The following is a 12,712-nucleotide window of genomic DNA, read 5'->3' on the forward strand; positions in this document are numbered from 1 at the left end:
ATTTTATTAAGTGATTTGAAAGCTTTGATCCTTTCAATATAAGTACGAAGTTAATCCCACGGGAAAACCAAACCAATTCTCAAATAAAAAGGACACACCTACAATTTGTTAACACGTTATTATGAATATCGTTTTCAACAAAAATAACGAACGAGCTAACTACCTGAAGCGAGTTTTTTTTAATACAACCGCAAATTTAATCGAAGCGCAGATTTTTGTGCCGTGAAACTATTTTGAAATATATTTTTTTGTCTACCTACCTACCTTTATTAACAGAGTGCAAGTAGGTACACTAACCACTTAAGTCGAGCGGTTCGTAAAAAAGTTGTTGCGCAGTGATTTTATAGAAGAAGATAACTGAACTTTACAATTAAAATTAGTTTATACTAATTTTTAAACTTATGTAATAATTAGCTTGTACCTCTCTGTGGTTTTTATTTTATTGTCATAAACGTTAAAGTTTAACTCGTTTTATTAGCAAGAGAATCCAACTGTCCAAAATGTAAGTAGAATAAAAAAAACTTGTAAGACAATCTATTCTTGTCGTAGTTTAAGACCCTAAAATATCCAACGGATGTTTAAAGCACTTACGTTTTCAAATATTTATAAAAGAATTTATGTAAATCCAAGCAATTAGGATTGCCGGCGGTTGCTTTGGAAAAACAAATGAAAGTAATGGCATTTTTTACTTTGTCGGTGAAGATGAGGGCATTTTTGTGAATGTTATTCAATCGGGAGAGTTACATTTTGAAAAGTTAGAAGAAATAACACATACTTTAGGTAGAAAAAAAAGCGGCCAAGTGCGAGTCGGACTCGCCCATGAAGGGTTCCGTATTCAGGGGATTTATGACGTATAAAAAAAAACTACTTACTAGATCTCGTTCAAACCAATTTTCGGTGGAAGTTTGCATGGTAATGTACATCATATATTTTTTTTAGTTTTATCATTCTCTTTTTAGAAGTTACAGGGGGGGGGGGGCACACATTTTACCACTTTGGAAGTGTCTCTCGCGCAAACTATTCAGTTTAGAAAAAAATGATATTAGAAACCTCAATATCATTTTTGAAGACCAATCCATAGATACCCCACACGTATGGGTTTGATGAAAATAAAAATTTGAGTTTCAGTTCACAGTATGGGGAACCCCCAAAATTTATTGTTATTTTTCTATTTTTGTGTGAAAATCTTAATGCGGTTCACAGAATACATCTACATACGGACGGACGGACAGACAGACGGACAGACGGACGGACAGACAGACAGACATGACGAATCTATAAGGGTTCCGTTTTTTGCCATTTGGCTACGGAACCCTAAAAAACAAAGGTTTGAAGGGGGAGGTCCGATCACGGCATCAGCGTGATAACCGCCTAATTTACCATTAGTATTGAGGTATGAATATATTTTATTAATACACTAGCGACCCGCTCCGGCTTCGCACTAACAAATTATACATACACCTTCCTCTTGAATCAATCTATTAAAAGAAACCGCATCGAAATCCGTTGCGTAGTTTTAAAGATCTAAGCATACATAGGGCAGACAGACTTTGTTTTGCTAGTCTAGTCATCTAGTGATTACACAATACACATATAAGGTAACATTTGAGTATAACGTATTTATGTATTTTAACCAGAAAAAGAGTGACGTAAGCGTGTAACGGACGAGCTTTGCAAACTAGGCACTGGTAGGTTTTCGTGTCCTAAAAATTCAGCAATAGCAGGGAATTATTTTCGTTTTTCAGTTTTTGTGTTTCAGCTGTGCCGCAGTTTTTCCCTAGTTCCGTTATTTTGGGGTTTTTGCAGCAGTTTTTAAATTTTTGACCAAAAACTAAGATTTCATGGTTTGGCGGTACGTACTGTATCCATTGCTTTAAAAAGTGTATGTATGTCATGTTTTGTTAGCCAAATTATACATATATAAGCAGCTAGATCTTTTCGCTCCTAACTTTTGTAGTAAGTTTTAAGTTCACAATGTGAATTGGCCTGCCTGCCTAGGTTTTCTTAAGAATGTACAATATGGTGTGTTTGAATAGAACACGCGGGCTTGCTGCTAATGCTAAGTGATATAAAAACAACATACATATTTTCAATAATTTGTTCCTTCCATAGTCAGAGGTCGGAGTAAATAGATTGAGACACTACAAAAATATTACATTTAAATATTAGCATTACGGTCCAAAGAATCTGAAATTTCCTGGATTCAACGGGCAACTCACAATAGATCACTGCTTGGTCGACGTGGCACTCAAAGGTCCACAACTCCCCCAATAATAAACAAATATAAATAAATAAAATATTGGACTGCACTGCCAAAACGTTTAGTGACGGAAATTCCTTTACGTCCCTGGTGCGTGCAGTTACCACTTTTAATTTTGTTCTACAGCTGTTTAATACTAAATATCAATGTAAAATGTACATACCAGTGATCATTCCACTCACAAATGAGATGGCAAGTGTCGCGCCGACGGCGGCGAGCTGGTAAAGAGCTTGTTCCTTGGCTTTCCTACCGTCCTGTAATCATTAGAACACTTTATATTATTCGGATCTACCTGATGATCGTTTTTAGGGTTCCGTACCCAAAGGGTAAAAACGGGACCCTATTACTAAGACTCCGCTGTCCGTCCGTCCGTCCATCCGTCTGTCACCAGGCTGTATCTCACGAACCGTGATAGCTAGACAGTTGAAATTTTCACGGATGATGTATTTCTGTTGCCGCTATAACAACAAATACTAAAAATAGAATAAAATAAAGATTTAAGTGGGGCTCCCATACAACAAACGTGATTTTTGACCGAAGTTAAGCAACGTCGGGCGGGGACAGTACTTGGGGGTGACCGTTTTTTTGCTTGTTTTGCTCTATTTTTTGTTGATGGTGCGGAACCCTCCGTGCGCGAGTCCGACGCGCACTTGGTCGGTTTTGTGTTGTTTGTTCATTTGAATCACAAAGAATCACTTGATACATTATGGTATGATAATTCGTGCAAAAAGAGAACATAAATGCTTTGGCCACACCAACAAGTTTCCCCTGAGTAGGGTTTGCACGACGGTTCCGAAATGTATGGGAAGATCCGCGGATCCGGATCCAGATCCGGATAATTTCATACATTTCGGATCCGGATTGCAAACCCTACCCCTGAGCTATCGCTTGGTACCCCAAACAAACGCTACTACGCATTAGAGTATTAATTATAGCTTTCCTTTACCACGCACTTAGCAAGTTTTCTGTGACTTTCGACTTAACTGCAACGTCAAGCGAATGCGTCTGGGGACTTTTTTCGACCCCTCAGAATAGTTGATAGATCATTTAATTCATCAAAATCAATAAATTTACCTTCATAGCTCCAAAAACGCTGTGTAAACCAGTCTCGCCGTAAGTACTGGATGTGGCAAGCGCAGCGAACAGAACTGACAGCAGGCCAGAATACACGCCCGGCATGCCGTGGAGGTTGTGCACACCGCATGTGTCCAGTAGGCCTAGTTTCTCTAACTTAGGCTGGAACAAAGGATAAACAACAACTTTTATTTATTTGTCGCAATACTGAGGTAAGGTGATGTTCGGATGGCAACTGCAGCTGCATTACTGTTGCGAGATTACTGCTGCTGCCTAACGCGGGCACACGCGGAGACACGCGGGGACGCGCGGGGACACGCGGGGACAGGTGGGGACAGACGGGGACACGCGGGGATTTCTTGATAAAAATGAGTGACGTTCAATCCGTAGGTCTAGTAGGTAAGTGTTTGAACTGTTATCTAAAAAGATACTTTTTATACTGTAAAACCACGAATATTAACTGCATAAATGTCAGAGATAAGCTATCTGTAACCGGCCATGCACCTCATAATTATTTGGCGAACAATTACGCAGAATTCTAAATTATTTCCACATTCATTCATAGTTATTAAACTTCACCCTGCCTGCCTGCCCTGGGTGCCTGTTCACCCTTCAAATCAAGGGTGAACAGGCACCTTCTGGGCAGACTCGCTCCATTGTAGGCCACGTCTTCGCCTCGGCTAGTCTGTGGCCATGAGTAAGCCCATTTTTAATAAAAAATAAAAAAAACCGACACCATTTATGTTGCAAGCATACAAAACATAGGTAGAGTGTCCAAAATTGGAGTTTAATAATGATGTGTCAGTGTCAGTTTATACAACAAATCCCCATTAAATCTGTAACATAATATACATTATGCATATTACGAGTATATTACGTAACTAGCTTGTTTCAAACGAGCCGGAGGCCGTTACCTTAAATCTAAAAGTAAGTATTCATAGAGGTGACAAGGTCATAATAATACCAAGTCCGAACGGGACACGAACGGGATGTGTATTCGAACTTTGAATAGGAGTAGCAGAGAAGGCGCTATTATCGTTTATCCTTGTCCCAAGTGCCACGTCAAAACGGTAGACAAAGCTTCCTCCACCCAAGCTTGGTGGTAAACAATTAACCCGACTAAATTACGTTGACTTAATTATATCGACAGGGATATGAACCGTGATTACCTTTTGAATTGGTCGATATACGTCTAGTGAAACTAACCGTGAATCATTCAAAACTGTTAAATTACGTTGGTTGTTTTTGGTATATCGTCAGCAATATGTTGAAACTTATTTTTAATTTTGTCGCATTGCAAGCGTGCGTGTGTCGTAACCCTATTATACTACTCTTTGGTGGTAACTCTATAGGTAGTATACTTGCTTTTAGCCTCAAATCAATTCTCGGATGGAGAATAATGCATATTCATCCTCTATTCTAAACCGACGCCTACCGTTTCGAGTTGCTACAAAGGATACCTTTACGGATATTCGAATATTCATACCGTTTTGTGTGCATATTGGATTTTGAAGTAAAAACTTCTTTAGCGGCGCTGGGCACTTTTTCAGGTGGGGAAAAAATGATAAACTCGAGACAGCGTAAGGCGATCACGTGACCGTAAGGGGCGTAAGGTGATCACGTGACCGTAAGCCCCGTAAGGTGGCCACTCATAATTTAAATGGCATTTAAATCAATAAAGAAAAACTCAATGTTATTTGACATTTATGTTGCGGACTCCTATTCAAGACTCTTTACCTATGTTCAAATAATTTGACGCTGTCATGGCAGTATGTAAATAAACATGTCAATGAGAAAGTGTGATCTTATTTGAGAATGATAATAATATATAATAAATAAATAGAATACCTCCGCTAAACGTATGTATCGTGTTACCGGGCGTCGGTAACATAATAGTGAGGTGAGTTTTCACTTCTATCGGCACTCCCGGAGTGCAACCGTTGTTGCTTGTTTTTTTAATAAATAGAGTGATTCAAGAGGAAGGTTTATATACAATTTTTTAACGCGTGCGAAGCCGATGCGGGTCGCTAGTAGTCAATAAACCCGTTCTTAGAATTCAAAGGCCGAAGTTACAAAACGAGTCGAAGTCGAGAGAGTAAAAGAAGTAAAAGAAAGATCACTGTCAGTCATTTAATTGACAGATGTAATGTTTCAGAAGAAAAAGTTATTTTGCGCATTATTGGTTCCATTTTTGAGTAGTCGCTGAAAACTGCCCTATTTTATTTTCACTTTTTGCTAATTGTGTCAATGGGGTGTTTGTGTATGTTAATGTTAAATTCTAATTATTTTTTAGGCTTCGTAACTCAAAAGGAAAAAAGGAAACCCTTATAGGATCACTTTGTTGTCCGTCCGTCTATCCGACCCAAGACCCCTTATCTCGGGAAACGCTTTAAAATTAAAACCATATACTCAGGTCTACAGTTCCTTGAAGCTGTGAAAAGAATTAAACTTCTAAGTTTACGTACAAAAAAGTTACGGACGTTTATGCCGCAAAAAACCTATATTTCGACAATCACAAGGTAATCAAAATTTATAGGGTACTTCCCGTTGATCTAGGACTATCAAATTTGGCAAGAAGGTAATTATCATCTTACACCATAAATACAGGAAAAATCTGAAAATGATATTATTATAATTGTAAAAAAAAAGTTAAAGGTACGGAACCCTCGGTGAGCTAGTCCGACTCGCACTTGTCCAGTTTTTATCAGGTAAATTAACATTCAAAACATTCGGGATAAACTCCTTTCGTTGTCTTTTTCAGTAACCAAAAATTTTACGGACCGGTGTTTTAACAAGTTTTGTTTCAAACATGTTTTCATAATCTCGTGCGTGCGTACCTTTTTACGTTATAATAATATTATTATTCTCGTTGTAATTTTATATTTAATAACCACATTGATTTTTTTAAATAAAAGACGCGGATCATATCGTAAGTGATTAAAACAAGTCAACGTTAAAAATTTGACCCACTTTAGTACGGATATCCGAAATTTCATATCAAGTTCGAAACTCACAACATCGGAGCGTGTTTTTGCCTCGTCAGTATTATAAATTAATTAATTAAGATAAGTTTCTCGTAAAATTTCAAAGCTAATGACATTATATTACGAGGCGGTGGACGCTAGAAATCTTTGCCTCCTCGGAAACTTTCCTTTTCAGGCGAATATTTTAAATTCTTTCATCAGAATTCTCAAAGAATTTCGACCTCAACGTTAACGTTCGGCTGAACTGAGGGCCTACCGCGAACCACTTTCGACGTGTTGCCTCTCTGTCGCACTTGTAAATTCGTACGTAAGTGTGACAGGGAGGCAACACGTCGAACGTGGTTCGCGGTAGGCGCTCTAGCTGGTTATTGTTTGATGTTGAACAAGGGAACACTTCCCTAGTACCGATGATTAATATTTGTTTTGTGAAGGCCCTTTTTTTGATGAACACGATTTGGGCTTTCTTATATAAGTAATGGGAATCTAAAGAAATTCAGTGAGTGTGAAATCCATAGTAGTGATGCTATGAACATTTGAAAAATGGATCATTTTTTATCTGACAATAAAGACATTTTTATCTGTATTCCAAAATACAAAATTCAAGTGAGCCTCAATAACTCAATCAAGTCAATTGAGTCTGACCAAACTAATTCTGCATGGCATTTCCAATGACAATTGTGGCAGTGATTAATGTAAAATTTCTGTGAAAATATTTATGACGTTTATAGTGACAGTACCATACTTTATTCTGTATAATTCGGTGAAAAGTTAGCTTAGACAGACTCTAAATCATTTGCATTGACATCGTATAACTTGAAAATACATACACAATTACACATTAATAGGGACAGAAACAAATAAGTAGGTACAACATACTCATACCACAATAGTTACTTACGATACTAGTGCGGAAAAGAGGAAATTCGAAACGAGTGGCGATAAATTAAAACACGGCCGAAGGGAGTGTTTTAAATCGACACGAGTTGCGAATTGCCTATTCGCACGTGTATCGTACAACGTTTTACAGTACATATGGCACTTTAAACTTTCGACATAGGCATGGAAAATGCTATTTCCCACCATAAATAAATTATGTACTAGCTGTAAAATAAATAATAGTACCTACCTACTAGCTATGAGCGCCGCGCCGGCGCGCCGCCGCCGCCGACAAAATTTTCGCGCCGCCGCCGCCGACGCTGCGCTATCGGCGTGGCATCGGCGTGACCTTGGTAGTTACTACTACTTTCGGAATGAGATAATATATTTTTAATCGAGTTTAGATCATTAACGGCGCCACTTCGAATAGTTTATAGGCATTCAAAAGGCATTTTAGGCCCATATGATTCAAAGATATCGAAGGCAAATGCAAACTTATCTGTCTAGTAACCGCGCTACTAGTCTTGGGGAAACGAAATTATTTAATATCAATTTTAACATCAATATGCTTGTAATAAATATATACAGGGTGGATTTTCTTTTTGGGTCAGTGAGGGCAGCTACCAGATCCCGTGCTGCTACAAGAAAACGGTCTTAGAAGACCTTCCCTCGATTTCAAATTAATGAAGATTGGCTTTTACAGATTTTGGAAAAAAACAGTGACTTTTAGTACATTATCGTAAGTTGACCCCTAGGAAACTATTGATACTGGATAGGAATGGAATCGATTGGCATACAAAAATAGCATGTGAAAAATAAAAATTTTCATTTTCATACAAATTGTATGGGAAAAGTTTTCCTCGATTTGTGGCTTTTATAGCCGGAAATTTTTTTTTGCTTCCATACAAGCTTTTGATCCTCAATAGGAATGGGATCGATTGGCATCAAAAAAAAGTTTGTCAAAAATGACCTTTTTCTCGCATCCTGTATGTTTTTTCCAAAATCTGTAAAAGCCAATCTTCATTAATTTGAAATCGAGGGAAGGTCTTCTAAGACCGTTTTCTCGTAGCAGCACGGGATCTGGTAGCTGCCCTCACTGACCCAAAAAGAAAATCCACCCTGTATACTGATTTCCTTCCATTTTTATTGTGGAACGTTCCACATTACAATTTATAGATATATATACACTAGACATATGTCAATCACAATGAAACAATTAACTGTGATCAACTCTGGCTAACATGAGACTCGAACCCACATCTTTGGATCATCCGTCATCCGCGAATTTAACCATTGCAAGCATGGTTAAACGTCTTTAAAAGGTATAAAATGGGGTTAATTTCCACGTCCGGCCGTTGGCTTCGCACGGAAGGGCGTCGGAATCGGGTCTCAATTAGGTAAACTTGGCCACTGTTCAAATTTCAAGCTTTGCTCTCTCGCAGCTCAATCTATGGCCTTGCATCGCTCGCATGGAATTAAGCCGCTATCTGAACCTGCAAGTTTTTGGGCCCTGTTTGGATCTCAACTTTCGGCCTGTTTTAAAACGGTTGAGCATTGGTCCTTATCCGATCTTAGCTCCATTGCAACTCGGGTTTTGGCGTCGCATGAATACGCCCGCAGGAAAGCTCCAGATCTTTAACACTATGGCTTCTGTCTTTATCGGCCTGCGCCCTCGCTCTGCTCTCTTGAAGCTCGGCCTCGCACAGAAGCGCGCCGCAATCGGCGCTCCAGGCGTTCGGCCGTCAGCCAAGCTTACACTTGGCGTTCGATTCTTAGCTGTATGCTTACCTGCAGCTCATCCTCTGGCCTCGCATTGGGAGGCGTCGAAATCAAGTCTTCGATGTTACATGGAGCTCGGCGTTGGGCCTCACTTTTTGACATAAATCGGTTTTGTTGAATCGATATTGGTCATGAATCTAGTATTAAACTGGATTGGGCATGAGTGGTGGGGATAACTGACAGAACGGGATAGTCTTATGTATCTTTCAGTAGGAGTAGCAGCGAAAGCGCTATTATTATGTGTCCTTGTCACAGTCTCACTTTTTTTTATTCCCCACCGTAAATTAGATGCATGATTGGTCGAATTGATTTGTTGCCCACCATAACAAATAAATTCGACCAATCATAGCGCATTGCGTATGTTTTGTCCCTCACGGAGGCACGCGTAGACCAGTTCTATAGGGTGCTACCTTCTATGATATTGGTTAATGACGGAGCTCGATTTTCTTAGGACTGTCAACAAGACGTTTCCCTGATACAGTCAATCCGCAATTTTTAACTTAGCACAAAAGATAAGGGCCTCGCTAAGATCTTCCGGCCAGAGCCTCGCCAAGATTAAGACCGCCTCTGATGCCGCGCAATACCGCTTATCCACAGTTTATACGATATCATTTTTTTTCGTACCATTATTCAATAAATTATCCTTGAAAATAATAAATGCATTTATTTTATAACTTTCTTACAGCAAAAAAAAGTTTTTTCGGTAAAATTTTGGTTTGAATTCTTTTTTCATTAATCGAAGGTGTTTCAAGGCCACGCCGCCGATTCGCCGCCGCCGCCGACCAATTTTGACCGGCGCGCCGCCGCCGGCTAAATGCCTATCGGCGCTCATATCTACTACCTACTAGATACAGAATGTTCACTCTCTAACAAAACGCGTCTATTACGACAGATATGACCACTAGGTGGCGTCAGGCGTGTCTCACTCCGCGATTTCGTCGCTTTGCTACAGGTAGCTAAAAGTACATCCGTTCGGCCCCACTTTTGGGGAAAGCCATAAGCCGCGCGTGGCGCTGTCGCCACCTAGCGGCCATATCTGTGCTGATCGTAACAGACGCGTTTTGTTAGAGTGAGTCTTCTGTACTTAGTACTATTATTTATTCTGTGGTGGCCCAAGCGCGAGCAAGCGTCCGTTCCGTAGCCGTGCGCGGCAACTGCTGCTATGGCTAGACACCAAAATTGGTGTGGGCAGCTTGTACATGTAGAGACGCAACGAAATCGCCGAGCGACTCACACCTGCTCGTACGTATTTACAAGATAATAATGAAAATAGCTAAGATAATAATGGATACTAACGATATGTACTTAAGTTTCTCAGCAAGATACTCAAGTTACTTCCGATTTCCACAATCTGATTAAATAACCCATATTACGACCAAACACTCCAAGTGGATCTTTGTAATTCAATATGTAATCTCACAGTCTCGAGAACGTCTAAAACGCCCTGCACTTACGAGTTCTTCCTAACATTGTTCCTTCGCGTTTTATTCAATTCGTAGCAATAATTCGTGCAATATACCTAACAAATGGCAGTGCCACCGTTGCGGGTGCCATTTTCGATAACATTTCTCATCGCTTCGTGTTGTTATTTCCAAGGAATTCGTTTGTTGTTCTTGAGGGTTTGTTAGCGTTTCTTTTAAATTCGAAATGTAATCAAATGGAAGTTCCCTTGAACAGATTTATTTATCCTAACGAAGGAGTTGAAAATGTTGAAGTAAACAACAATAGGTTTGAATGTTCCTTTATAAATTAAGCCTTACTTAAGCTAGAGCGATTAAAAAGCGATCAACGTAAGTACGTGTATTATTAGTGAAACGTTTATGGTAAAGTATTTTCGTTACTTGGCTATTAATTCGACCTGTTTTTGGTACAGTCAAGGTATTACATATCGATACGGACAAAGTGCCAAAAATAAGTATACCTACACTACCTTTGGCACTTTGTCCGTGTCGATATAATACATTAACTGTAGGTATGTTTGTCACCACAGAACATCGTCATTAGTGTACCGATTTGGAAAATATTTTTTTTTGTATGAAAGTAAGTACCTACCTGTATAGTTCGGGTTTGGTCCCATTTTCGTCAAGTCCAGTTCTAATGATGGGATCCATGAGGAATTGAGGGAACTTCTCAAATCTTACAGGCATACACATCTTTGGTGGAAACATACATAACGTTCCACATCTTCACTACGTATCCTCGGACATCTTTGGTGGAAACGCATACTGAAGGGGCCCACTGACTACCAGTCCGCCGGACGGTATCGGCCTGTCAGTTGTTCGGAATTGTCAAATTTTTGTTCTAACTGACAGGCCGATATCGTCCGGCAGACTGGTAATCAGTGGGCCCCTTTCTCACACAACTCATTACATTACTAGCATACTGGTAACAAGACTTAAGGTTAGACTCACCGTAAGGAACCTATAGCCCAGCACGCTGATGGTCGCGGCCCCAATACCGATAAGGATGGCCCCTCCAGCCTGGACGTGCATGTTGCACACCGAGCCGACAGCAACGCCACCGGCTAGCGTCGAGTTCTGAATGTGGACCATGTCGAACTTCCCTGGCTCGTGGTTTAAGATCGAGGATAGGATGAAGGTGACCACCTGAAATAAAGGCAAATTAATATACCTAACCATGTGGTTATAAAAATTGGCAATCGAAACTTAAATGACGTGATTTTTCGTTGCATCTGTCGTCTCGATACATTTTTACTTTTCGATTGGCTTTTGTCGACAAACGATTGTCATCTTGTCTACGGCTCTGGACAAATTAAATTCGGTTTTTTATTTTATTTCTTGTAGTGAAAAATTATAACGGTCGAAAAGATAAAACTAGATATAACATATCGACAGAGCGAATATCATGATAATTATCATAGAATTAACATTTTCAAAATTCCTAGTTCAACTTTATGACAAAACTTTTTGCATACGTTTTAGAGGCTTCCCAAAAGAATGAAATTCGGTTTGTCAAAAATGAGGCTAAGCAGTTGTAGTTCAAAAATAAAAGCTATTTTCAACATCGGTTGACAACGAAATTGCTATGGTAATAAATAGTAAAATTTTAAATAACTTATATTCTTCTTTTTTAAAAACCGCATATAGTGCGAAAGATACTCATTGGCATCCCTTTCAAGATAATAAGCAGATCAATACACGTGCCTACACCAGCTCAAGATTTTGCAATTCAATGTCGTTCCCATTAACGAAATAACTTCTTCAATATAAATAACGAAAATACTTAAGCAATATTTAAATTTACCCAGCGCAACACGAAATTCAATTTAAAATGAATTTGCTCCAATGGCGATGGTCGTACAACGTACATTGCTTCCAGTTTCACGTTAGAAACTTTTGTCTCGGATTAATACTGTCCCAAAAGACATCCCTTAATCAAGGTAAAAGCTTCACTCAACTTTGGTAATTAGTCAAAGATATTTCAATGGAATTAATTTTTGGTGCCAATTTGTGATCAGCCGGACGGTCAGTCGATCTAATTACAACTTTCACTTTTGCCGGAGTGGATTTAGTCATTAATACTTATCCTAATGTTCACTTCAATCAATAGGTATCAAAACTTCCTTTTCATTTACAAATCTAATAAGTCAAGTCTTAAGTGAATTAGACTGAATTCCTCGAGCATTTTTAATTATTATTTTTGTTTATATTAACGGAAAATATTTATTACCGCTTGTCTAAATATAAATTGTTAGTTTGTGTTATTCTCAGAGAAAAGG

The 12,712-nt window shown here is 39.1% G+C and overlaps 1 protein-coding gene and 1 long non-coding RNA gene across 2 annotated transcripts in view; both read right to left on the minus strand.

The window, feature by feature from the left end:
• LOC134653614 (uncharacterized) overlaps positions 1–12,712 on the minus strand; it is a 356,188-nt gene that overhangs the window by 105,049 nt on the left and 238,427 nt on the right. The gene's annotated exons all lie outside the window — the stretch shown is intronic.
• Positions 1–12,712, minus strand: part of LOC134653528 (ammonium transporter Rh type B-B-like) — a 67,766-nt gene that overhangs the window by 2,877 nt on the left and 52,177 nt on the right. The window contains exons 7-9 of the mRNA XM_063508903.1: positions 11,385–11,579; positions 3,335–3,496; positions 2,424–2,514 (exon numbers count right to left, since the gene is read on the minus strand). Of these exons, the coding sequence (XP_063364973.1) occupies positions 2,424–2,514; positions 3,335–3,496; positions 11,385–11,579 (448 nt within the window). The remainder of the gene's footprint in view (positions 1–2,423; positions 2,515–3,334; positions 3,497–11,384; positions 11,580–12,712) is intronic.

The sequence above is a fragment of the Cydia amplana genome, chromosome 13, assembly GCF_948474715.1.
Source record: "Cydia amplana chromosome 13, ilCydAmpl1.1, whole genome shotgun sequence".
In the NCBI taxonomy this organism is placed as follows: domain Eukaryota; kingdom Metazoa; phylum Arthropoda; class Insecta; order Lepidoptera; family Tortricidae; genus Cydia; species Cydia amplana.